Here is a 27,820-nt window from a genome sequence, read left to right as displayed (position 1 = left end):
CTCTTATGCAAAATTAGTATAACAATCCTCCACTTTTTTTTTAATCCTGACTTGGAGAACACCAACTCCATACTTTTCCATATTTCATAGTGACTGTGGTTAATCTGATTTCCTATGAGGGGATAGTGAGGATGCGCTCACCTTGATAAGAGGATTGATGACACCAACGTTGGCACTGGAATTGAAGACCTTGTTGAAGCCCGTCTCTCTGTTCACCAACTCCAGCTGGTAGAACTTCTTGTCATCCTGAAGCAACAGGTTTGACGTTACAAAGCATCCAAACTCTTACCACCATCAATTAGTCTTAACTCCTTCAAAAATTACTACCATTACAGACAAGTAGAGTGCTTTTAAAACCCTCCGTATGGTGCCGGTTTGCTAGGTCTACTAGCTAGAAAGAATATTTATGCATACTTAACACAAGTATCATGAACAGCAAGGTTGAACCCAACGGAAATAAAGCTAAAAAGATGACATTTAACTAGAAATACATGCACAAAGGACTTTTTCTTTGTTCATCTTTTAACTTTTTATATTTTAGGAATATAGCCAGCAAACCCTAACTTTGTTTCTGTTGTATTCATACTTGGAAACTGCTACAATGTCCACTCACGACGAGTTTCTTGACCAGAGCTTCTCTTTCTGTCACCATCTCTCTGAGCTCTGCGATGAGATGCAGATCTTCCGGTCGGCTTTCTCTGTTTCTCAACTTCTCCTCCGTACCCTCCAATCTGCGCACAAAGCAAACACACAAGCCAAAAAAAAAAGAAAAAAAGAGAAACATTTAAATACAACAAACTTTGCCTGTAAATAAAAACCAGCTCTGAACAGACAGGTAACCGCCATGATGGAGGAGAGCTATTGTGACTTACAGGATTTGCAGAGCAGAAATCTTGTCTTTGAGAACCTCCTGGGCCTTGTTGAAGTCAGCCAGCATAATCTGCACCTCTCTGTGATGAACCACTTTCAGCTCATCCAGATCCCTCTCGTGCCTCTTTATGAGGTCCTGTTCATGCGCTCTGTGGCGGAGGCGGATACGGTTCAGCGTTAGCCCCGGAGATAAGGCATAGATTTGCTCAAGCAAAGTTTACACTTCATAAAAGGGATTTATCCACCGTTATGATATTTTAGTCCATCTAATTTAACTAAACTCCAGCTGGGGAACAATTACCACGTTTTATTTAATCTTACTGGGTGACAGCAGATGTGCAGCTGCAAACTGAATTTGGCTGGAAGGTAAGGGAGCTGGAGCGAATTTAGTCCCTCAGAGCTTAAAAGAAGTGGTAACCATGGCGACAGTGTCAGGGTATTAATTTGCCTGTCTGCAATTTAAGTAGAAAAAATAAAAATAAATGGTGTAGTCTCATACGGCAGAAGAGGCTGAATTACTGAAGGCAGGTTAATAACATAGACTGCTGAGCATTGCTTGACCATTAGTGTCTGAAAAGTCTTTAAATAATTTGTGCCTTCAGAGCAGCAGCCAGCTGCACAACTTGTGCTAAAAAAAAATCATTAAGAGTATTTATGATATCAAACAAGCACCATTTAGTGCTTAAAGATGGATAACGACAGTATTATATATATTTATCTCTTGCCTCTTATACTCGATTTAACCTGTTCTGGGTTGTAATGTCAGCCTGCAGCTTTACACAGATTGCTGGAATCACTTCAGGAGATTTTCGGCTGGATACTAACATTTGTTTTTCTTTTTCAAGGATTTCATCAATCGTTGAGTCTGTGTGTAGAAAATCTGGCATCATTCTGTTCGTCCTTGTATTTTTGTTGTGTCAAGCCATGGTAAAAAGAAAAAGAAAATGCTACAAGGACATCTACACTTTGTTTTCGACAGAGCAGATTCTCTTAAATTGAAGACAGGCAGACTCAAAACTGGGGTTTAATTTTATGATGCTTCAATAAACGTTCAGTAGCAAATTTAGATTTTTCCCTCCTATTTGCTTGTTTTTCACAGCGTTTATATGGGATTAAAGCCAGAACAAGTTCTGAAATTATTCCCAGTTTTTCCACACAAAAACTTCTCATTTTAATGAGGGTATGTTTGGGTTTTATATGCTTTCTGTGCAAACAGAAGGAACATGTTTTGAAGTTGAAGCTTCATAAAAAAAAGAAAAGAAAAAAAAGGAGAAACCCAGCGTTCTTTTACTTCTTTTTTCTGCTGTAATTAAGACCTGCAGTTTCAAAGCATCTCTGGATGTTGTGTTCTTCAGATAATTACTCCCCGATGATTTGTGTTCAGATTTCTGTTTTACAAACTGGGTCAGTTAGTGTCGAGTCACTCCTCAGCTGGCACGATGATGCACTTTTTAACCAAACATCTGACGGCGACTGCCAGGCGACCTGCAGGAGTTTCTACCTTATCTGATGGTTGGCTTCGCTGCGAACTCGCAGCACCTCTTTGCCCTTTATCTCCAGCTCTCTGGTCAGAGTGTCGATGGTCTCGTTAAGAGAGTGGATTTCGTGGTCCAGATCGGTGATGCGGTTGCTACGGGAACACAGCTCGCCCTGCAGGTCGGAGATGCGAACCAGGAGTTCTTGCTCCTGAAAAGTAAAACCAGCAGATCGATCCTGTCAAACGACCACTTCAGGACAAATCCGGGCGGTCCGAACAGAAATGTTCACGGTTACCTGCTGGCGGCTGTGCTCCATCGCCTTCTCCAGTTCCCTCTTAGCTGAGCTGTTTTCCTTGAGGTGGATCTGCTTCAGGTGCTCGATGGCCGTGGCGTGGAGGTGGTTCAGTTCTGCTCGGAGAGATGCTGCCAGACAGACGTAAACAGAGATAAAGTCAGGGATCAAATGATCTAAGTGTGATGAAAAGCAACTGCTTTAAGAGATCAAACCACAACTTGCAGATAAAATCAACACCTAAAACGAAAATAAAGATAAATTAACTCTGCTCCCTGTTGATTATATCATCGACAAGACAAACCATTCTGCTTCTGAGGTGCAACATTAATCAAAAAAAGTCTTTCATCAGAATTAAAGCTGATTAAAGACTGATTAAAGACATAGTGATTTCCACACCTTCCATCACAACACACATGCACTATTCCAATCAGGAGAGTAATCAAAGCAAAACAAGCCACTAAACTGTATATATATTTTAAATTTTTCCACTGTGCCACAGCCTGGCTGTGCTCCTCTTCAGCTGTAGTTGAGAAAAAGGAAAATAAGGTGGATTCTTTGATAATATCTGAGCACACAGCAGGTGAAAACTTCAAAGAAATCACAGGCGATGTAATCTGAGCACACACAGAAAGATCCTGAGTGGAAACATTTCAGTGGATTAAAACAGTCCTGAATATAAACACTAAAAAAACTAATCAAAGCCAAAAGTGAAGTTTTAAAAGGGAAGTGCTCTTTTTACCCAGCTTCGCTTTCCCCTCGTCCTCCAGTTCAAATCTGAGCGTCTGCAGCTCCTGCTCTGACTGCTGCCTGAGGATTTCCAGGGTTCTCCGGTGGGCCTCCTTCAGAGCATGGACCTCCTCCCTCTGCTCCTGCTTCAGACGCTCCTCCAGGGCCTGCAGAGGGCAGAGAAGAAACGTCAAGGTCGAAAATCAAAGTTTAGACTCCTCTTTGTAATTGTGACTCACAGAGACGAAGCCGCAGCTCAGACAAGATCAATTTCATAACCCATTAACATAAATGAGCATTTGCTTTTACACAGTTTCTTGGGTTCTTGGGAGACGAACAGGCTCACAGCATGACACATCCTACACTGTACTCCAAAGTAGGCATGTCACATTTACACTTCAGGTAAAACATTTTCTAAAAATACCTCAGTAACATTCATTTTTAGGATTTGGGCACCAATAAATACCCAACTGGTGATTCTCCATTGATGGTTGCCAAATACAACATGAATATTTGTCTTCATTTCATTAAAAAGCACTAAAGCACGGGGAAGCTTCTCCCTTAATCAGCCTGTAGCCGTTTGCGCAGCATCTCCTACTGAAGCTGTTTCCCAAAGCTGCTCCACACAAACACAATCATGACACTTTAACACTAAACTGGGGGGAAAAAAAAATTGCAAAAGCAACAGCGACGATTACACCCTCCAGACAGAAAGAGGTTTTAATTTCCTCTCGGAAGGAAATTACTTCGGGTTGATATCATTCACTGGAGGCCTCTTGAGGCAACCAATCAAGCTGGATGCCAGCTAATCTTTTTTTTTCTTACTCTCATAAATGGGGTTTACCTTCTCCTGACTTTTGCTGATTACAGATAGAAGAGGTGCAGCAGCTGCTGCGAAGGGCAGCAAGAGCTTATTTGTGTGAAATGTGGTCTAAAGGAATCTCTGTGTGCGCGTGGGAGCGTCGTACTCTGATCTGGTGCTGTCGGGCCTCCTCCATGGTGCTGAGGGCGCAGCAGTGGGCCTCCTGGAGCCGATGCTCCCTCCTCTGATGTTCCCTCTGCATCTCTGCAGACGGAAAACGGGAAAACGTTCGGTTTCTGTCAGCAGTTAGTGTCACAAAGCAACATGGCCAAAAGGACGAAGACTTAACGTGATGGGGACATTTTATACTTTACTACATCATAACCATAACCTTCGATATGAGGGCTTTATGTGACAGACCAAAATAAAGCTTATTCATGTGATATTTGAATTTGTAATTTGCATACCACACTTTTCAGATATTATTCTCAAAATTTTTTAAAAATTGTGATTTTCTTTTCACTTCTTTGATCACATAAAAATCACACCAAATGCTGAACTTGTTGCTCATAACATCTAATCAAGGGAAATGAAAACATTTGCAAAACATTATTTTGCATTTTAAACTTTGATGGATGCTTTATTTTTCAAATTTATTTCTGTTTTTCTGCAAAAATGACTCCAGCTGATATGTGGGATGAAAGTTTGAGTGCGTTTAGTGTTTCGCTTAAATAAATAAATTAAAACTAAATAAATAATCTTGAAATTCAGAAAAACCTTTAAGCTGTTGGCTCAGCAGCTCCCTTTCTTGGTTGAATTGAGACTGCAGCTGCTGGAGAGCGGACTGAGACTGTGACAGCTGGAGCTCCAGGGACTGTTTCAGGAGCGATATCTGCACAAAAAAGGAACACAAAACATACCTAATGCCTGAAATAGAATTAAAAGAAATTACAGACAAGAAACACCTCTAATATACGGAGCAAATATGCTAACTCTGAACTTCTTTGGTGCAGAAAAAGACGAGAGTTTCAGAAAATGCAGAGCAGCTCATTTAAATAGATCAACATTTTCGTGATTCGCTCCTGCACTTGATAATCCTCATCAGAGACAGTCCAGATTTCTGACACTGATGTTGATAGACACAGAGATTAGAGCTAAAAGCTGAGATTTCACGGCTCTTCGCAGCCAGTCAGAAGAGCAGCGTTAGCGCAGTTACCTGAATAACAAGCCAAGCGGGGTTTTTGTGCACAAACAGCTTGGTTTGACGAGATGCTAGCTGCTCTGACTGGCAAGAGTTTCTGAGAGAATCGGCTCTGTTTCCTCAGCCGCCGATGTTAAATCCCCAGCAGGATTTATCGGTGTAGAAGTACAAGAGCAGAGGCTGTAAGGTAAGATGGATTTAAAATGAGAGGATGGGGGAAATTAGGATGGAGAAGACATTTGTGAGCTTCTTCACTGGCTGAAGATTTAAGGACGAGCAGCCAGCTGACCTGCTCGCCTTACAAATAGTCCTTCGAATTCACAGGGAGAATAAAGCAAATATGTTCTGCAACCTCTGAGCTTCTGGTTTATAATTAAACACACTCTAGAGTACAAACGCCTACACACACACACAAGCTGCAGCCTGGGGTGAGACTTTGGTAATTAAAATATCTTAATGAAAAAGATGTCATTATAGATAATCATGGCACATCCAGCCATGCCTGCAACACTGGAAGACTTTCATATTCTCTAAATAACTTCTTTTAACACTGAAACACACACAACTGAGGCGGCAGAAGGAAAGAACGAAGCAACGTAGAAAGTAAAAGAACATAGGTGAGGAAGAAAGCAAGGAAGGAATATTTAGACAATGGGAAAGGGGAATATGGCTTGGAAATAACTTTCAAGCTTCAAGGCAACACCTGTAACCAGATTTAACCTAAATCTGGCTCAGACAAAATATCCTCAACAACTATTAGTAGCATGTAAACTTTTGACCCAGTGTGTGTCAGAGAAATCTCCCAACAATTTCAAACTTGTACATCAATCCCTTGCTTTTAAAAAGCCTTCAGAGTCAAAGGTTGTAATATACATGAGCAATGGTACTATGGTTGCATCAAAGCCCAAAACGAATGTGATTTATTAATGCTGGACGTAAACATCAACCTGACTCATCATGTTGTGGAGTCTCCATGGAAACCGTTGGTGAAATGAACAGCATAAAAGGAAGTCGGGGTTGCGAGTTCAACCTGCCACACGTGGGCATCACTGATGCAGAACCTGTTAGCGGCGATATAAAAGCACAGCTAATTAACTCCTGGAACAATTAATTAGAGAACGGAATCAATAGTGCAGAGAGAGAAATCTTCAAACGTAGATCATGTGAAGACGGGAGCCTGATTTTACAAATAAGAGCCAACAGCTCATGTCGTCATGAGGTTATTTTCGCCTTAAAGGACTCTGAGCCTGCAGTTCTGCTGGTGTATCTGCGGAGCTGTAACTAGGTCAATACAGTTAAGATCACTGCATCCAGCACACATGATACAATATTTATATCCAGTCTGAAAGTGCATTGTACAATTTGTTTGCAGCTAAAAGGAAAGCTGCGAGGCAGAAGTCGAGCATTTCTCTCTCTCTCTCTCATTTAAAGCTCGTGTAGACATGAGCGGTGTTTACATCGGGATTTAAAACGAACTTTGGAAATCTTCGTGGATAAGCAGCAGAAATCTCCCACCTGGGTCTGTGAAAGCAAACGGCGTCTCTCTAACGACTTTCTCGTGTGATCCGTGCATGAATAGTGGCTTGAAAGCAAGACGGCAGCTTTGTGCGCGGCTGTCAACAACTGTCAACGCGACGCAACGGATGAGCACGTCTCCCTCAACTCGTCTCGTTTCTGGCTGACGAGCAGAACGCAGAGCAGAGGCCAGCTGCTACGCGGGCCGCAAACACAACTACCAGATCGACTGTGGCTTCACAGAATCCGAGATGTAAACGGGATGAGTAATTAATGTCATCAGTAATTGATTTTGCAACAAGCAACAGCAAAATCTATTTAGTAACGAATAAATCAAGAAAGAAAACTCTCAACCGAAGCGAAATAGTCAAAGTACATTGTACGGCACAGATGGAAAGGTTTATGTTTAATGAACTGAATATTAATGAAACTAACTTAGACATAATTTTTATGGTCTAATCTAATTTTGTTTTCAGAGTGAAAAAAGTGATTTAAAGTCCTGCAACAATTTTTCATTCACCACAAATGAAATTTTATTTCTATATAAATTATAGATAAAAAGAGTTTATTTCTTCAAGACATTTTCCAATCTTTGACATGAAAGTTGATATTTCTTTTACTCCTATTTGATCTGCAAAATGTATTTTATTCATACACAAAAATGTTAAAAGGACAGAAATCATCAGGAGAACACGATATCCTCCAGACAGGACAAACATATTTCAGTTTCTATTTATAAAACGATAACTAAATCATTTAGCGTTTTTATAGTAAATGCTCAGTGCAAAAAGCAACATCGAGTTTGTCTGAAGTAGGCTTTTAAGTTCAAATTTACAGAAATCCTCGACCAAAAACAAAATGACAAATGCAAAGAAACGTCTGTTTTGCAAATGACCCATATCCTAAGATGGAGTTTTTCTGCAGTATGTTGAAATTGCCCAAAAAAACTAACTGAAAGCAATCTTTTGTACGTCTTTCTGCAAAATAAAACAATTGCCCTCAAGGGTTCGATTGCTCTTTAACAGAAGTGGAAATCGTGCTCAAACCTGACGTCAAATGTTTCTCTGGTGGCAAGCTGCATTGTGGTAAAAACCAGACGTGCCTCTAACGAATACACTATCAGTTTCAAACAAACACACACACACACACACTCCAGGTCTTCTTTAGGATAACATGCAGCATGTATATGCATATCCTCACAGAGGTAAAAACATGTTGCTTTGGCAAAGAAAAAATTATAAAACCATCACTGTGAGCGAAGAAGAGTAAACCTGGAACAACAAATTAAATCCCTATTTTTCTAACTAATTTATTGATGCTTTGACAGTCTCTTGATGTAAATGACAAAAGTGGAGTTAACAAAGTCACTAGCAGAACGGGAAGCCTGTGAATGTGAGATTGGTTGCATGTCTGTCTCCTCTGACGGGCCATTCTGCCTCAGCCTGTCAACAGACCGCGACATCAAGTGGAGCCGTCACTCACAGACACTCCCAATGAGGCAGAGGGGTCAAAGGTCATCGCTTTGTTCGGAAAAACCAAAGAAAAGATCAAGAAATCCATCCTCCCACTCCCATCTGGTCCAAATTTAGCTTTCTATTTCCAGCAGCCCTTCACTCTGTCTACATTTGTTCCTTATAATCATTTTTTGCTGCACAAACAAAATTCCGTTTTTGTGGTACATATTAGGTTGATTTTTTTTAAAAGCCTGTTGGCTTGTTTATGCTTTTGTACTTTATTCAGTGTGGAATAACTCACTGTCCACTTTTACAGAGAAACCAGAGCTCAGTGTCGAACCTCTGGCTTTTATTTTATTTTGGTTCAGATTTAAATTGCAGGTTTTCTTCGTGTTCTGAGAAAAAGAAATGGGAGAGATAGAGAGAGTTGGTTTGTTTCTAATGTTTCTTCAAATCTACTTGCTCGTTGTTTCACTTTTATTGTTTTCTGCAGAGATATTTTCCATTTGGGTTTCTTTTATTCAGTCGGGTTTAAGTTTTGACAAGTTGAGACACATTTATTTTTGCTTAGTTTTCAACAATTTCTTTGGGACTTTACAGGCAAAAGTGCAGAAGAGTAGGGGTCACGACCTTAGACTTTATAACACTTCATTAAGCCTGAGTGAGTTTAGTGCCACCGTGTTTTACCTGCTCCAGCAGATCTTCCACTTTCCTCTGCCAGGCTTCTCGTGATGCCATCAGCTCCAGCTCCTTCTGTTGGGAAAGCCGACTGAGAGCCGCCTGTTTGTCGGCTTCGTACTCCTCGCTCAGGTCCTCCTTCAACAAACGCACTTCCTCCCTGGAGAATGGCGTGAAAATATTTCATATAGAAACATTACACACAGAGTGACATCTTTTTTTAGTTCAAAATACAGATTTTTCGTCCCTGTCTGTTGGTCTTAAGTGACTTTTTTTTAACTTTTGGAGAGATTAAATCCTGTTTTTCAGAAATAAAGTCTAAAATATTTTATGAGATTTATTTATTAGTTTCACAGTTTCAGTTGAATTACTGAAACAAATTAGGTTTTTAGCGATACTGTATACTTATGATGTAATATTAGGGCCAAACTAAGAAAAAAAAAGAAACAAAAAACATAAAATTATGAGAACAAAGTCATTAAATGACAAGAATAACGCCATATCATGAGAATAAACTCATAGTATAGTGAGAATGTACTTGTACAATAATAGTCATAATATTAAAAGAACAAAGTTAAAATACCAGAATCAAGTTCTATGAGAATAAAGTCATAATTACATGAAAATAAAGTCATATGAGAATGAAGCAAACTTTTTTCTCATAATACTACGACTTACACTATTACAAGTTATACTAGTGTTACTTGTATAATACAAAAAACTTTATCCGCCAAAGTTAATTATTGAGATGCGTCTGCATTAATATTCTGTGCTTGTGTGCTTATTCTCCAGCTGGCATAAGGCGATCTGCAAATATTTCATCAGTCGGGAAATTTTGGAGTTTGTTTTTATTCCGTCTCATTAGCAGCCGTCCGTTCTTGGGCAAGAAGCTGTCTCCCTCTCATAATAAGGGTGACTGTGGCAGGAGGGTGAGGAGCGACAGACATGAATTAGAAAACAAATAGAAAAATCTTAACGAGACAGCTGAGACCGACAGGCTGACAGGGATGAGATGGGATTCGTTTCCTCCTCACCGCAGAGCTTCTCTCCATTTCTGATCCAAGTCATCTGCCATCTTGTCGATCTTCTGTTTCTCCTCCGTGCGGATGGCCATCACCCTGGCATCATGCTGCTGTTTCTGGGTCTCAATCTCCTCCTACGAGCGCAAACGGGGGAATTCAGCTGCATTCTTGTATCTGTTTTTTTTTTTTCTTTTTCTGAATTTAGCAGAAGAAGCTTTAAAAAAATAAAAAAATAAAATTCTCCCGGGTGACACACCACCTCCATTTTTATAGTGCTGGTTTTGATGCGAACTTCATCAGGTCAGTCATTTCCAGCAGCTGAAGAGCATTCAGAGCTTATGTGCTGATGAGCTCATTATAAACCTTTAAATGCTCTTATTTTTAGCTGCGAGGGGAAGCGCCGCTTGAGTGGGTAAATCCAAACTCTGCTGCTTCTGAGAACTAATTATGTCGGGATGACATTTTACATTTTGCTGCATCTAAATTTCACTTTTAGGATAAAGAAAAAGACATAAAAACAAGAAACTTATAGCAGAGAGGCTTGAAAACGATTCTTTCTGCACAGATGCATTATACGTTTGGAGAGAATCCATTATGGAGACATGCTGACGTCATCTTTGTGTGCTTGTTGTTTATTTCCTCTTTTCCACGAGCTCAGTTGTTTTAAGTTAAACTAGCTCTTTATCATGACAGGAATCATTTGGAGAGTTATTGCAGCAATTAATAAGTCATTTATTTTCCAGAAAAGCTGTTCTCACTTTACATTTATCTCCCGATTAGAAGGAGTCAGCACTAAACCACTGCAGGTCGTTAGCTTAATTACTGCTCTGACAACACCATCAGAGCAGTAATTAAGCAAAATATATATATATATATATATATATATATATATATATATATATATATATATATATATATATATATATATATATATATATATATATATATATATATATATATATATATATACAGGATATATATGTACATTTTGTATTTAAGAATTTAAAAAAAATCTCTTCTTCCTCTGTGAATAAGTTTTGCAGATGCATCTGGTCAAAAGAACACTAAAGGAATTCTATGATTTTGCAAGGAATGAAATTATTTAAATGGAGTCCCTAGTGTATTTCTAATATTGTGTTAAAAAACCTAAAAAATCTGCAGAACGTGACAATTGTTTACGTCTGATTAATCATCTGAACAATCAACAGCATAATTTATTACTAAAATAATCGCTAGCTGCAGTCGCACTCTGAACCATGTCCACTACGTTCAGCTTTATCTCTTTCTTTTTGACGTCACTGCCAGCGTTTCCATTGACTTACGCAGATGCACAATTTGACTTTTCGAAAATACATTCTCCCGATAAAAACACGCCACTTTCGAAAAGACTCTTGTTTATTAATAAAAAGTTTTGGAACAAGAGTGAGGTGTGTATTTTTGGCAGCATCGAAATTGGTGTATTTGGTAAAACTGAAACGGAAACACTTTTTCCACATCACAAGAGTCACGTGATCAACAACCGGAAGTTGTCATCGGCGCAAACAATGAAGACGACAACAGGAAGTAGTTGGAGGATGATGTTTTTTAATGACTTATCGCATGAACAAACTTATTCACGTGGGATTTTAATTGCATTTCTTACTTAATGGAAACAACATAATTGCAAAATTGTGGTTTTTTCGACATTAGTGAAATATCACAAAGTTTTGTGTAGATTTGTAATGAAAACCCTGCTACTGTCAGCATCCAAGCCAATCACTTTAGTTGTTTTTGGACCAAGAGGGTTCAAATTTAAAAATAAATTATTTTTCAGTTCATCCTACAGAACCAACTAGCTTTAGTCCCCACAAAACAAAGCATGTTCTAATTTTAAAGTTAATCTGGCCCCAGTCGATATTGTGCTTCTGTCTAAAACGCAATGAGCTAAAAAACGAATAAAAGGTAAAATCCTGCGTTCAGCTCTGCCAAATCCCTTCCTTTATATAGACACAGGCACTATTAAGACAGAAAAGCAGACCACTGCAATTTCAGCTAATTATTGCTTCTCATTTCATCTCTCCCTCTTCATTCTCTCTGTTGCAATCCACGTCTCCCTCATTTACTTTTCCATTCAAGCAGCAGGAAAATTATTATAATGGAGTAAAAATGCAGTATGGTATCGATGGTCAGAATTAGCATTAAAATATACAGTCTGTCCTCCGTAAACAGCATGTTCCCCACTACATATACGCTCACAGGGCTTGCACCGAAAGAGTTCCTTTCAGACACGCGGCCACTCAACTCATAATGGCTTCATCATCATTATCCCACAGCTGGCCTTCAGCGCAGCACTTGTTTCCTTCACTTCCTCCGGTTCTGCTTTCCAAATGTGTTTCAGCCCTCCCGGTTCCCCACTTTTCAGTCCCCTCTTTTTCGCATCTGAGAACCGAGAAACTTCCCCTACCCATCATCTGCAAACTCACTGAACGCCTGCGACGCAAAGTTTGAATCAAATCCGCGGGAGAGGGGTGAAGGAGAAGTTCAAGGAAGCGGCGGCGCTTCTCAAGAGTTTCAAGGTGCAAGTCCTGGTCTACATTTGATAAAATGGATTAAACTTGATAAAACTACACAAATAATTAATGCAACAGTGAACTTTGATATTAATAATTCTGCCTTGTGCAACTTGCTCAGAATGTCTGCTTTATTAAATGTTTCTGATCATCAGATCAATTTTAGCAGCAGACCAAGACTTTTCTAATATTTTAGTAACAATTAATAAGTTTGCCAACAATTATGCATCTATAATATAATTATAGATGCAAGAAAGAGGTTTAGGCGAATAACTGGTGCTACAAATATTTTATAAGTTTGCTTTAGGAGTATTCTTATTACGCCATTGTTCTTACTTTTACTTTAGGAATTTAGTTATAAAGTATCGCTACTCTTACTTGAGTAAAATTTCAGTACGCTTTTCCTCTGTAAGTTCAGTAAATGAAAAAAAAATCCCAACAAGGGTGTTTAAAAAAAAACATCACCAAACATATCTGAATTTTTTGTTAAAGTTTCATAAGTTTTATATTGAAACAAACTGGTTAGAAAAAAAAACATTATTTTGCCTAATTTTGTTATGTGTAATTATGTTATAGATATGAATTATTTTCATTTTGGTCTTTGAAATACCTACAATTTCACATAACTCCCAGCTGAAATAAGAATGACCTCTGACCTGGGCGTCTTCAGATCAAGACTCAAGACATATATGTTCAAAATGGCTTTTAATAATATGTAGCGGGAATCTTTGTTTTTCTTTTTTTATGCTCTTTTATTCCTTGTGTTTTATACATTTTATCTCATGCAAAGCCCTTTGATTTACCTAATGGTAATTGTAAATGGATATACAAATAAATGTATTTATTTATTTTATATTTTGGTCTGTCTGATTCTGTAATTTTTAAATATTAAATTACTAATGTTTTGATCAGCTTGAGCAGCCTTTTTACCCAATACTTTTTTTTTTTTACTCTTACATGGGTAATTTCTTGGATGACTCCTTTTTTACTCTTACTTAAATACAATTTTTAGGAACTTTACCCACTTAAATTTGAATTTAAATGTTACTTTGCAGTTTATGCATGACAGAAAAATAAAATCTTTTGATGTACATATACATGAGAATACCAAAAGTGAGTAAAAACCATGAAAATCAGGAACATGTGGAGAACTGTGACGCCGACGCTCACCTGTAGGTCAGTGAGCAGGTTGCTTGTCTCTCGCACGCGACCTCGGGTTGCGTCCAGCTCTATCCGCAGCTTCTCCTGGGTTTCCTTCAGGCAGTTTATCTGCGTCTGGGCCGAATTCAGGTTCTGCTCCCCCTCCCTCACGATCTCCTGCAGGTGGGACACCTGAGGAGGCACCGGCCAAGAGGTTACCGCATCGTCACTGGGGAAGTATCGGACGCGTAGGAATCATTTCCCACCTCCTGATTGGCCATGTTGAGTTTGGCCGTGAGCTCCTCTTTCAAGTTGTCCAGTTGCTGCTGAAGGCGATCTCTCTGCTCCTCTAAGGACAGACGTTTAATCTCAAACTCCTGACTCATTTTCTGGACAGAACAGGAAAATACAAGAAGAAGAAGAAGAAGAAGAAGAAGAAGAAGAAGCAGTGAGATTTAAATGAATCGCCCCTGAAAGGAGCATTTCATTCATCATCCTGATACAATTTATCAGCTGCCTGCACAGACAGTGAAGGCTTTGTGGCCCGTTAACCTTTCTATAAACTAAAAATAAAATCTACACAGAAAAAACCCCCAGCAGATTTAATAAGCCGCCCCTACTGTAAATCCCATTTGGGACGTAGTATGGCGGCCTGGCAGTCGTTCGGTGAAGCACAGCGCTACTGGATGCAGAGGAGACACATGACTTGCCGTTTGCACTTTCACAGGCCGTCTGGTGGAAGAGACAACTCGGTTTAATCCTTCAAGCCGAAGCATCAAATCCTTTTCTGGGCCACTCGGAATTTCTCTCGTGAAAATCTCCTCCTCGTGTCCGCTTCTTATTTATTCCAGATAATTCATTGGCGTATGCTATTTTATAAAAACACACAAAGCATTTCTGTGCAACAGGGGCTTTACAGAAGCGGGTTTTTCCTCTTTCCTTTCGGAGACTATTAATTAAGCTGAATTCGTGTCGTTAAATATTTATGAGCACGTGTAAAACCCCTTATCCCGCTCATGTTATTCATGTCATTTCTGCTGTATTTGCTCTTCCTTAATGTGTTTTCTTGTATGGATTCATTGAAGCAGATGTGACATTATGCATAAAAATCGACTGCAAACCGCCGCCTTAGATCCACCTTGACTTTTTTCCCCCCAACTAGACGAAGCGACCGCAAAACAGGCGTTTCCATCTGAGTGTTTTATTGCACAATTTTAAATCCCTGAAAGTCTGCAGCCTCAGCTGGATAAATATTGATTCGGCGAGTAATTTACAAACACGGCTAACGCTCTGAATCGCGAAGGTGTGACCGCAGGAGCATTTCTGTCTGTAATGTGGACAAACCGCAAAGCAAGAGCTCATTTCATGCAGGCCAGATGGGAGCTGAGCAGAAATCTTTACCACAAGTGACAACAGAGGCTCTTGTCTTAAGCTCATGTATATTAATGTGTATATATTTGAGCGTGCATGTCGAAATATTTGCCCCTTAGCAAGTTTCACCTCAGCTACATGCTCTTTGTATTTCATTTTGACAACAGACTAACTCATTGAAATGCATTGGTGTCCTTGCACAGGCCTTGTTTCAAAGCGTAGCACTCAAATTTTCAACATGGCTAAGTCCTGCTCTGTGTGACAGCGGCTGCAAAAGCTTAATGTCCATTTATCACCATATTTTAGAAAACCGGAGTTAAATCTCAATCTGCTTTTCTATTTGGTTTTAAAATGGGTATAGGCATTTAAATAAAACAATTTGGTGACTGTAATACACTAAGAGCATAAGAGGTAAGAAAAACACTCTACAAGTGTTTGGTTAATTCACAGCCACAATGTGGGTCTTTATTCAAGAGCTGCTGTCTGATTTTTAGCAACTAACATTTTGTTTGGAAACTTTGGAGGAGCAACAGAAATCCACAGCTTGGCGTGGACAAAATGTTAAGTTAAAATACTTTTACAAAGCTTGGCACATTTTATGTTCCTGATTCCAGCAGATTAATGAGAAAGAAACACTGTTTACAGTAAATGAAATTACACAGAGAGTAAAAAATCTGCAGCTTCTCGCACTGTGATTTATCCTAACCCGATTTAAATTTGATCTCCACTTACAAAACAAACACCAAAACGTCTTCTTGTATCTGGATTGTTTTTAGAATCGGAATTGATCATAAAAGAGGACAAACAAAAATGAACAAATTCAATTTTGTTGCTCTCTGTTGTAAACAAACTTAGTTCACCTCAATGTATTCGTAAAATCCAAAAAAATATATAATGTGTATTCAGAGAGAAACACGAAATGCAATAACAGTACAAAAGCGGACCGACAACAGCTGAGAGTGATCTTGTCTTCTTTATAAGAGATCAGATTAAACGGCAAGAAAAAAAAAAAAGCAGCATCGATGTTCCAGCGCTGGTAGAAAAAAAACAAGACACTGTCACGGTAAATGGTCCAGGTTAAATTAATTTAACCTGCATAATGTGATCAGTAGTTCTTCCTGCTCCTCCAGCAGAGAGGACATTTGTATTCCTCTCACACAGCCACTTTAAACTGTGAGACACAAAGGAGGAAGAATGCAAAGGGCGGGGGAGCGACAGAGAGAGGGAAGGACGACGGAACTGATGACAGAGTGAAAGACGCAGCGGGAAACAAATGGAGGCTGATGCGGTTTTTCAAGCCTTAGCCTTAATGTTGACCTAATTAGATGTGTGCAGCCGGCTGATGGTTTTGCTCAGTTCCTGGAACAGATCAGGACGATGAAGGGGAAAATGAAACGGCTGCACAACATGACTTATTGTTTTAAATCACATTCAAATTCACACCACTTTAAAGTTTCTCATTTTTTCGAAGGTTACAAAAAACAAACTCTGGATTTGAATGTTCTATGATGGAGCAACACAAAGCAGAGCGCAACTGTGAAGTGGGAGAAAAATAATGAATGGTTTTCATATCTTTGCATGCATTTGCATTTTTTCCCCCCCTGAATTCATATTTTGTAGAGTGCGTTTTAATGCAATTACAGTTGCAAGTCTTTTGGGTTTTGCTGCATGATAAACATTGGTAAAAACACTTTTCACATTCTGTTACAAACAAGAATTTGATTTGGCCACAAACACTTCCCATGTACTCTGTGTTGTTCTATCATATAACCAGTAAAATGAGCTAAAATTTGGAAAGTGAAAGACATAAGAATTTAGATTTTTTGTGTCTCAATACATTTCAATTAATTTTGAATAATAAAAACTGATAGTATTATATTATTTTTACAATTATTTTCATTGTTTGCTCCACAGGAGTGTCAGTGAATAGGAAAATACGATTAAATGTTCTTTAAATGAAAGATATTTCAGATGGGAATGTTTTTCTAGAGCAATATTTGTTGTTTTGGTGTTATGAAGGCTGAACTATGCAGTCATAGCCATACAGAGACTAAAAAATAAGTCATACATAGCATTTAATTCTTTGTTTTGTTTTGTTTCCACAATAGTACCACAAAATATTGTGATAAAATTCTAAATCCATGCCGTCCACCCCTATATCAGCCTCACCGTAACAAGGAGTTTCTTCTCGTCCTCCTTCTCCTGCTGGGCCTCCTCCCTCAGCGTCCGGTGCTTCTCCTCCAGCTCCTCCAGCACTCGGACCTGAGCCTCCTTAAAGCGCAGTGTCTCCTCCTCGTAGTGAGCCCTCAGCCTGGAGAGCTCCTTCTCATAGCCCTGATGCTCCTCCCGAAGAGACTGATGCATGGAGAAAAGAGTTATCCGTTTGAATGTTCAGTTTTCTCCATCTCTCTCGCAGCGGCGGCGTACGGGGAAAGCTCGTACCTGCTCCAGTTTGAGCACCTGCTGCTTGTGCTGGTCGCTGGCGGCCTGGCTCTGGTTCAGCAGGGCCTCCCTCTCCTCCTCTAGCCGCCCGATCTTCTCCTTGAGGCGACTCTGCTCCTGGTCCAGGTTCCTGATGGTCACCTCATGAGCCATCTGGGTGGCCTGCAAAGAGCCAATCTGACCTGGAAACATCAGAGTCAAAAACCAGAATCAGGCATCAGACCATAACAAATCATTTCAGCTGCGTAGTTCTCCTGTGGGGCCCTTCAGATATCTGGTTTGGGATCTGTTACCTCATACTAATGCTCCCAAATTATACTTCTAAATTGCAAGTAATCATAATTAGCCCTGTGGTTTGAGCAGCATCTTTATTCTCCCCTCTAGTTTGTGTGTCTTATGCAATAAAACCAGATATTTTCCAACTCTAACATTTATTTTAATTAGGGATACACTTTTTCTTACTTTTGATACCGATACCAATATCTGAGGATCTGTATCGGCCGATACCGATTTGATACAGAAAAACAACTGAATTGACTTAAAATTGTCCTTTTTTAAAACCCATGTAACGGCAGGTTTGTTTGATCTAAGCTGATGGGTCGCCATGGCTACGGATCAGCTCTGTGCTTATGGGAAACTAAAAGTGAATAATGTGTCTAGAGCTGCTGTTTAGTCATCTCAGCAGAACTATGTAGGATTATATGGCGTAACTAAAGTATTTAAAGCATTAATTCAAACTTAACCATTTATTCATGAAGTCACGCTTTAAATGAGGAACCGGAAAAAAACCCAGAATGGATATAAACAGACAGATTTACCAAATATACCTTCAACTTTAATCCTTAACCACTGTAACATAGTTTCAAAGTCAACTTACATTATGATAAACTAATTAGCAAATATTTCAAAAATGCTCTGTGAATTGAACACAAATAATCTCAAGTTACGTTGCACAAGAAAATCTGCAAACACTGTCGACTGTGCAGTAAATTCTTCCCTATGCAGAAGTTCAGTTCAAGACAGAATATGAACTACAAACATAATATACATCAGATGAACCATAATCACCGCAACCTCATAACAAAATGAATGCTTTAATTTTTAAATTCTTTGTGCTTCCTTTTAACAGAAGCTGACTGGTTACACGAGGTAGAAATGTTCTTTCGGATTCAGCATCCCTTTTTTAAACTCTTCTCTAGATTAAAATTTAAAGCCCATAATAAGCCTACCAATGCTTTCTCCGGTTCATCTCCAGCTTTTAAACGCCAGTACTCATCTTGGACAAAATTTCATGAGCAGTCCAGACTCAGAAATCTTCAGAGTAACGTCTTACTGGCTTTGTGGAGGATTTCTGTGGCCTGCTGCTGCACCCGTTCCCTGCTGCTCTCCAGTTCATACTCGGTGTCCTTCAGCTGCATCACCCAGATTTCTCCATCCTGGATGGCTTCTTCTAGCTGCTTGTGCAGGTTCTGCAACACACAAACACACACACTTGTGATATTACCGTTCAAGCCTCTCCTGTGCACACGAGCCTGCAGCTCTGTCAGAGCACACTACATTACCTTTCCTCCTGCTCGGAAACGGATTCCACCCCGAGGCTTTTACTTCTGCCTTTGTTCTCAGCAGTGGTTTTTCATTCAATTTAACCCACTTTCACCAGAGTGTAACCAGATAAAGGGGGATTCTTGCACAATTTTACGCATTTTTGATGTGAAATGACAACCTAATTGAGCCCAAAAAGGAAAATACTTGCGATATTGCAAACAGATCTGAGTGTCTATACCCTGGTCTGTAAAAGCATTTATACTTCTTAAAGCTTTTAGCAGTTTTTAACACTAAAACAACCACATTAAATCTGTTTCACTAGGTTTTATTGTTGCTATTATTTACTGCTGCTATACTTGGTGTTTCTTTCATACGTGTTGTTTTTGTTTTGATTGGCCCAGCTGCTGAAAATCAATCCATTTGGTCTTTTGTGAAAAATTTGTCAACACAAATTGTGCATAATAAAATAAAACATGGATTTCAACATTTTTTGAAAGTTGAGTTTCTTTTTTCTCTTTCTTCCGTTCAGTCTTCTTTGTGGAGTTTGCCAAAGATCCTCAGTTGGATTTAAGCCGGTGATTTGACTGGGTTGTTCTAATACATAAAAAGGAAATCTTCAAACAAACAAATGCAGTGCTTCACAGCTTAAGGACATTAAAACTTGCAAAAACAGAAAAGCATTATTTTTTTCACAATACAGGACAACTGCCTGTTTTTTAACACATTTTTCTGCTTGGCTCGCTCTAAACTACAAACTGAGCTCTTGTAGATTTCTTCCAAAATTGCATTTTTGCCACAATTTCACAAAGCCTATAACCTGTTTGGCAAAAGGAGCTGCACATGTCTGGATAGTCAAGATTAAATATGATTTGTTCCCTTTGAAGCACCTTAATGGTTCCCTCTGCGTTGGCCAGCGATGTCTGCAACCGGTTGGTTTTGTCCCGGTTCTCCCGGGCCTCCTCCTGAGCTTTCTGCAGCTCGCTCCTCAGCTTGGACAGCGACCGCTGCAGCGCCGCCTCCTGAGCCTGGAACTCCTTCCGCAGCTCCACCTACACGGGAGCGGAGAGGTATTATCCACGGCAAAAGAAGAAGAAGAATCAGTTGTTTGTTTTTTTTTTAGTTTTGCCCCGTCACCTCCGTCCTTTTCCAAGCCAGCAGGTTCTCTGTGGTCAGCTGGTGCGTCCGCCTCATGGCCTCCAGCTCGCGCTCGTAATACTCCTGAGCCTTGGCCAGCTTGGCCTCGTACTCCTCCACCAGACGGACCTTATCCTTCGTCAGCTCCTCCACCCTCTCCATCAAAGCCTCCACCTACACACGGAGTGGGAGAAGTGGAAAGAAAATCTGTTTGTTGTTCTCCGGCGTGCCAGTAGCTCCAGGCTGCCAGAATGCAATCGGAGATTTGCGGCAACTAAACCAGAAAACATTTGAGGTCTGCCCACTGTTTTATTTCCGCCTATTGCTTTTTAAGGCATATGATAAAACGAGGTGAGATAAAAAAAAAAAATGGAATGACATGCGTAAAAACGAAAAGTCTATGATCAAAATTACAACCACTTTTAGTTTAAATTATGCTCGTAAACCAACAACAGCACCAGTAAAGCTGTCGTTTTTTTCAGTTTTCATTAAAAAACAAAAGAAAAAAAATCCTCAAAAAACAGCAATTCCAGCTAAATTACTAAGGCTAGGATCTTCGGAGTAAGCCAAGCCAATCAAGAATGTGGCTCCTTAACTGCACACATAGCTTCCTGTGTCTCATAGTCGTGGCCCACCTCTTGTCTATGCAGCTCGGCCAGTTTCTCCTGGTCCTCGGCAGAGGTGGCGGTGTGGTTGTGCTGGTTGTTGCGGAGCTCCTCCACCTCGTGTCGGTGGGTGGCCCTCAGCTCGTCCAGCGCTCGCCGCTTATCTGCCTCAAACTGGGCCTGAGCCTGGCTGAACACCCGAAGCTTCTCCTCAAAATCGCGACGCATCTCTTCCACCTATTGAAACCACGAAACATGATCTATTCTGCTTGGACTTTCACTGATGACCAAGAGAAATAAGAAGGTTAAAGCCCTCTGTGAGCCATGAGTGCATGCAGGGTCTTCGGTGTTCACAGCGCTCGAGCTTTTCCACAATTTCCACAGATTAAAACCACTACGCTAATGCTTTCTTCAGCAGGAACAGAGACTTTTGTCAGTATTGACAAGCTGAACGACAACCATAAACATATAGCCAGAGAATCAATGAATTAGTTTAGATCAGAGCATATTTATGCGCTAGAATGACCTAGTCAAAGTAAAAACCAAAAAGTCAAGGCAAAAAAAAAGTGGAAAATAGATGTTCATAGGTGCTCTCCATCCAACCTGACTACGTTTTAGTCAAAAACTTTCAATCTCCAGATTGTTCCAGGGGCACAGGGAAGGAGAGAAATGACAAATAAAATAAAATAAAAAAATAGAAATACTTAGGTGGTATATTGTTTAGTCGCAACATATGAAATCCTACAAAAAAAACTCTTCAAAGTTGTGGAAAAAGAGGGAAAGTTCAAGCGGTGTGACACTATAGTTACATTTTGAAAGCTGCTCAGCGGCCCAACCTGCTGCCTTCGAGATCTAAATGAAAAACATGTAAAAATATAACGTGTGATGTAATGCTTTGTGAGCTGAGCAGGCTGGATCCGGTTCATGAAGTTCTGATGGGGTACAAGACGAACACTGCTGCCAACACAGTTGCTAATCAGCCTCACCAGAATACAGTTAAATTATCCATTTAGTCCAATTGTCATCAAATCAAACAATGTGATTGTTTTGCTGGTGGCGTGATATGATATATGATATGATGTGATATTTCTTGCTTTTTATTCTCATCCACTTTTCACAACCAGTCATCGGTCTCAACTAATTTCTTTTTTTTTTAAGTTGCTGGAGTTAATTAATCCAAAACAAACTTCCACTTCCTGCCTGAAGTATTGTGTAAATAAACACTCTGAAAATTATGCAAATTTGCTCAAAGCGGCAATTCAGTTTTAGGAGTCAGAAAAATAATAAGAGCTACATAATGGCTCATTAGGACTTTTGAAAATACAGGAAGTAAAGTGTGGAACAGCGTGACTTTTTTTTTTTTTAACATTCTCCCTGATTATTGGTAAATATTTGAAGTTATCTTGACTTGATAGGGCCAAAACATAAAATGTATCAATTACAAATCCTTCTTTTAAAGCAGTTTTTAGTCACTATTCTAATTTCCTGGATGTGTGAATTTGGGTTTTTTATTAGCTGCAAGCCATAAACATCAAAATAAGAGAAATAAATGTGTCGCGTTGTGTGTAATGAATCAATATTTTAGGACTTTTTCTTTTTAAATCAATGACATTATAGTTTATAATTATCACTGGTTTTGTACCAGGTCCTCCTGGACTTTCACGTCTGTTTGTTTACACATCTTTACCAGCAGAGCCAATGAAAGTTAGTGGTGCTATTTCTGCAAAGTAAAGAGTTGGCACTGTGTGCAATAGAAGCTCATCTTTGTACAATTTGTGCATTTTCTTTTTTCATTTTGCCAATTCAAATTGCGCTGCTGCTGGAGTGCACTTGCGTGATTACTCAACTTTAGCATTGCTATAATTTTTAAGCATGAATAGCGTGGCACAAATCGATTTTCGTACTCTGCAGACTCAAGGTTTCACTGCGTTCTTGAATCTTCTTTAAAAGGCCGTACCTCTCTGCTCATGGAAACCACTCTCTGGGTATGCTGGGCCTCGGTGCAGAGCTGCGAGTCCTCCATCCTCTGCCTGTACATCTCGAACTCTGCCAAGGCCTGGCAATAAAAATTTAAAAAAGAGATCAGGCAGGACACACACGGGAAGCTTCATGTATGCAAAGCCATAGACGCCGGCGGCATTCTGTGACCTGTCTCTTCATGTGGTCGTGCAGTTCCACAGATTCCTCCAGACTGGCCAGCCGCCGCCTCAGGTCCGCTTCGTCCGCCATTTTGCTCTTGTACTGCATGATCTTGTCTCTGGTTTCTGTCACTATGTGTTGGACCTGAGCAAAAAGCAAACGGAATTTGTTTTGACATAGCTGGCAACAATTAAAAAGTAAAACATAAAAATTGGGCAATAAGACATAAATATAATTAAAGAAGCAACACGCAGGACTTGTCGCCTTAATGAAATGTTTGCAGGAGAGAAAAGCCTCTTCTTGAAAACAGATAAGTTTCAGAACAAATTACATAAACAACATATTTCATGGTGAACTTGCAGCTTCTCTCGGGAGTAAATCCTAATAAAAATGAACATTTAAACAACTCTCCAAAAGCCTTAGCTTCTACGCTCCTTTAATAAAACTGAAGTGTTTGAGGAAAACCACTACAGACAGTCGCCTGTGTGTTACATTTTATTGACTTAGGGTTGATTCTGGACTCTGTACGCTGATAAAATGAGATTTATGAGTGAACAGTCATATAGAGGAAGATGTCACTGCAGCTATTGTGTTGTAGTAGGTGACATTTAAACAAAATGCCTGAGGTAATATGAGCTGAACTGCATGTATGCTCTGTCAGAACTGGCTAGTGTCTGGAACAGCTTGTCATTGAATCTAAGATAAATCACTTCCACCTGAAAATAAACTAAAAAAAAAGAAACAAAAAAAAAACCTGAAGCAGCACAATGCTGCCACCACCGTGTTTCACTGTGTCGATATGATCTTCTGCAGATAATAGCAGATGTTTGGTGACAATAACTTTTAGGAATTGTGGTACGAAAGGTTTGGCTTCCAGACAAAATCACTTTTTTTTTACCTCATATTTTAATTATAGAATCAATATCCCAAGATCAAGAACAAGAAGTTTATATATTTAAGTAGAAAATAATTAATAAGCCTGTTATATTTAGATTAATTTCTTTATATCAGTACCTGTTAGATAGCTCTCAAACTTGTTTTCGTGTGACTCATGATTTTAAGATGTCAAGATCCTAATGGTCGAGTTTTTGAAATCGCATGTTAATATATTTAATTCAACCCATAAAGGCCAAGTAAATCTGAAGGTTTCCAATCTTGTCCAATAATTTGCTGTCATATATCCAACAAAAATATAAATCCAGCATTCAAAACTTAAGACTTCCTCTACAAACACAAAAGGCCTCTCTCAAATATTTTTCAATCTTTGTTAGCGATGATCCATCCACCTCACACCTCTACAAGATGCTGATTACAACATGTCACAGTAATGTCAAGCACAGCTGCTGTTCATAAATTAGATATTCACTTCTCTACCACAAGCCGTCTGCGCCACTGACAAATAAGTAAAAATAACTTTTGTTTCTCAAAAGTCAAATTAAAATGAATCCCAGCAGGTGCAGGCAAACTCTTGCTCTCCATATATATTTTATTCATAAAGTGGCTCCAAATGACTCAACTTTTCTTTGAGTTATTCAACATTAGAAAGTTACAGTTCTGGAAAATAATACACACACAGAGAGGAGACTGGAAAGTTTACCTCATCCTCGTGGGCTTCTTTCAGAGAGTCGATTTCCTCCTCGTGTTCGTCGTTCTTGGTGTTGAGCGCATAAATTACCTAGAGGCAGAAGGAGATGACAGCATGGAGATGGGAACAAAAGCTCTTATTAACAGCTTCAGTATAGGATCGATAGTTGTATAGAGAAGGATGGGGGAGGGGAAAAAAAGAAGATCAACTGTGCAAAAATCAATACCAATAACATCAGTGGAAGAGGCAGACATGTTCCAGACTGTAGGCAGACAAAGCTTTGCCTCACTAAGTGATGCAAAATAAAACCCAACATTGTTCACTGAGTTTCTCTCCATCCTTTTGGAAAAGATGTGGACTTTTCACGACCAATCAGATTAACATGACTCAGTCAAGTCACCATGATGACATGACAAAACATGAGGAGAAATTCGTCCCCGGCACAAACTCCTGGATACAGGATATCCCCTCCTTTTCCTGCTGCACTCTCCACGCACAGGTAAGTGAATAACATCTTGTCAGTCATGCTTGCGCTCGCTCTCAGGAATATAAGCAGGGTTTTATGAGTGCTGGAGGTAAATGATATGAAGAAGCTTTAAAACCCTTTAGCTCCAGCAAATTGAAGCCCCCGGAGAGCAGCTAATGTTCGGTCACGGTCAGCTGAAACGCGGACCTGTCAGAACCAGACGGTCTAAAATTTGCTCCAGTAACAGGTGAAGTTAAAAAGGGTTTCACTTAAACATACTGTACGACATGCATTAGACAGGTGACGTCCTCTCGAGAAGAAAGATTAATGACTTTCTGGCATTTAACGCCACTTTTAAATCGATGCAGCTAACTCTGACGTTTAGCCGAGATGCACCAATTAGACAATCAGATTTCCATTCAAAACTAAAACCTTCCACCATTAGTTTGCAAATGTATGTTAGCAGTCATTCATCCAGCGGCCCGTCGTGTTTTTGAGTTAAAAAATGTTTAAAGTTGACAGGAAATTTGAAACTATCACTTGATAAATGTGTTATTAAAAGATCGGAAGATTAATACCAAAGCACCAACTATAAGGTCTTGAAAAAATGCAAACTGGTGGGGGCACAAATAGAGCCTGGCAGCCCACCAGACTTATAATACACAGGGAGAAACCCTGGCATATAATCTGCAGCATTTATTGGAGTTTAACAGAAAAAAATGATCTGTAATATGTAAAGGACATAAAAGATCCTTTACACGGGAACAAACTAACTCGAATTGAAAAACAGTGCACTTTTCCTTCTTTGTGTTTTACAGTTAACAGCCATGAATAAAATTGAAACCACATCTCCGGGAAAAATAAATAAACGGAAGCTAGTGGGGATGAATCTCTATGACAACATAAAACAAAAATGAAAACGTAAAACTTTAAAAAACACAATCTCTCTTTCTTATGGGCATCTGAGTCCGAACCAAGAAATTCAAAGAAAACATCTTTACCTCTGCAGTCTTAAAGAGACAGAAAGCAGTGAATCAACAGCCTATAAACTTTTACACATCCAGAGCAGACAGATTTCTGCTGATGTGGATTTTCTGCTCGAATGTTCTTCTTCAGTGGTGAACCGTGGATCGGCTCAGCAGAGGAACTGAAGGTGGATTTTCTCCTCTCCTTGACTCTGAGCTCGGATTCCCAGCATTGAGTCACCCATGGAAATGTTCCCTCAATTATACATGATTATTTTAATGACGCTGGCGTGCCTGCTGCTTTCATCTCCGGCTCCTCACTCTCCCTGTGCTTTTATCCTTTTATCTCTCCCTCTTTTTATTCTTTATTTCTCTCTCTCTCCAGCCTCTCTTTCTACTTTGTTTCACCATCTCAGAGGAATGGAGACACCTTGCAGTAGTGTTTGGGCTAAAGCAGGCTTTGCATAAATATTCTCCTGCAATCTCTCAATTCAAGTGCAATTAAATCCTGTTAGAGAGTGAAATATATTCCTGATAAACGGCGCTCAACAAATAATCATTTGACAAAGCCGTCAAACATCCCCTGGTATCCTAAACTCCGCTGTTGACTGAACTCGTTATCCTGACGTACTGCAGCACGACGATGTAGCGGAAGAGTTCAATGTGAATATAGAAAACGATTTGGATTTGTGCTCTGGAGTAAATTTTTTTGAGCAAACTTTCATTTTGTCATAAAATGTAATTGAGAAAAAAAAGCACAAAAGAATGAAAACAATTATGTTCTGAAAGAAATTCTCCATAGAAGAAAGAAGGAGAAGAAGAAGAAGAAACCATGGGAGCTATGTTATAATGTCTAAAAATTACAAATGGCGTCTGAAAACTGTCATATCCACCATACTGGAACCAAATCTGATTTTACAGTATCTGTCAGACACACATTAGCTTTCCTGCTAGGTGAAAACAACTATTATGAAAGTGGCAGCTGGAAAACAGGTCATGGTGTTAGGTTTATGAAGACAATGCCAGTGAGTTTTTTCAAATCTCTCTCATAAACATAAATCATGAATCTTGTTTCTCCATTTTAGCTGGAGTTTTGACAGGAAACGTGTCATCAGAGGCTTAAGACAAAAAGAGCTCAAACATTTTTCCTCGTGGATATGACTCAAAGAGTTCAAAATCCAGCTTGGACCCGGTGCCTCGTGGTTTCTTTTCATATATTTTAGTAGAAAAATCCCCAAGGAATGACAGAAAATGGCAGACGGAGTACTGAGATTTAGTTTTGTCATCCCCATGTGGTGTTGACTGACATATTGGTAATGGGGTAAGTCAAGGCTCAGCAATCTTTTCAATTCAAAGAGCTACAATTGTCGCCACTGCTATGAAATAAAATTTGCCCGGCGATGAAAGAGAAATTTAAAAATAAGCACTAAGTGAAATGTTCAAACCTGAAAAGTAATAAAATTAAACTAAAACTGACATCTGTTTTCAGATTTTGAAATTTAAAAAAAAGAGTCATCCAACTTTTACAGAGAAAAAAACAAATCAAAATAGAGAGCTTGTGATAGAAATCTCTCAATGGGAAGGCTTCAGTGTTTTTTAATAGATTATGACACTACAAATCAACTAGGCCTCTCATTAAAAGCAGCAAAAAGCAGCCAACAGCATATTCTCATCCAATGCGTCGATACCAAATTGGATTTAGCGTCGTGCTACTTTTATCAGGATCTAGATGTCAAGTACAGAGCTGCTCTGCGCAGGATGGATGAGGCTGAATGAGGAAAATGACAACAGCTCACCGAGGAGGGAGGCTTCTGAGGCCACAGTCAGCGGCTATTGAC

The 27,820-nt window shown here is 39.5% G+C and overlaps 1 protein-coding gene across 7 annotated transcripts in view; it reads right to left on the bottom strand.

Annotated features, from left to right (window-relative positions):
- The window catches only part of fam184aa (family with sequence similarity 184 member Aa), a 35,511-nt gene that overhangs the window by 5,628 nt on the left and 2,063 nt on the right, over nt 1-27,820 (bottom strand). For 4 of the 7 annotated variants that reach the window (XM_044109249.1, XM_044109247.1, XM_044109251.1 and 1 more), the window contains exons 2-22: nt 24,564-24,641; nt 22,976-23,110; nt 22,785-22,883; nt 20,858-21,064; nt 20,223-20,396; nt 19,976-20,137; nt 18,877-19,012; nt 17,544-17,725; nt 17,271-17,456; nt 13,997-14,119; nt 13,761-13,922; nt 10,054-10,175; nt 9,029-9,179; nt 4,949-5,063; nt 4,338-4,435; nt 3,383-3,536; nt 2,644-2,771; nt 2,372-2,556; nt 873-1,019; nt 587-731; nt 142-246 (exon numbers count right to left, since the gene is read on the bottom strand). In XM_044109249.1, coding sequence (XP_043965184.1) covers nt 142-246; nt 587-731; nt 873-1,019; nt 2,372-2,556; nt 2,644-2,771; nt 3,383-3,536; nt 4,338-4,435; nt 4,949-5,063; nt 9,029-9,179; nt 10,054-10,175; nt 13,761-13,922; nt 13,997-14,119; nt 17,271-17,456; nt 17,544-17,725; nt 18,877-19,012; nt 19,976-20,137; nt 20,223-20,396; nt 20,858-21,064; nt 22,785-22,883; nt 22,976-23,110; nt 24,564-24,641 — 2,994 coding nt within the window. The remainder of the gene's footprint in view (nt 1-141; nt 247-586; nt 732-872; nt 1,020-2,371; nt 2,557-2,643; nt 2,772-3,382; nt 3,537-4,337; nt 4,436-4,948; nt 5,064-9,028; nt 9,180-10,053; nt 10,176-13,760; nt 13,923-13,996; nt 14,120-17,270; nt 17,457-17,543; nt 17,726-18,876; nt 19,013-19,975; nt 20,138-20,222; nt 20,397-20,857; nt 21,065-22,784; nt 22,884-22,975; nt 23,111-24,563; nt 24,642-27,820) is intronic. The other 3 variants (XM_044109250.1, XM_044109248.1, XM_044109253.1) reach the window with 1 other exon arrangement.

The sequence above is a fragment of the Gambusia affinis genome, linkage group LG24 (assembly GCF_019740435.1).
Source record: "Gambusia affinis linkage group LG24, SWU_Gaff_1.0, whole genome shotgun sequence".
NCBI classification, from domain to species: domain Eukaryota; kingdom Metazoa; phylum Chordata; class Actinopteri; order Cyprinodontiformes; family Poeciliidae; genus Gambusia; species Gambusia affinis.
This window is presented reverse-complemented; position numbering and strand designations above follow the sequence as displayed.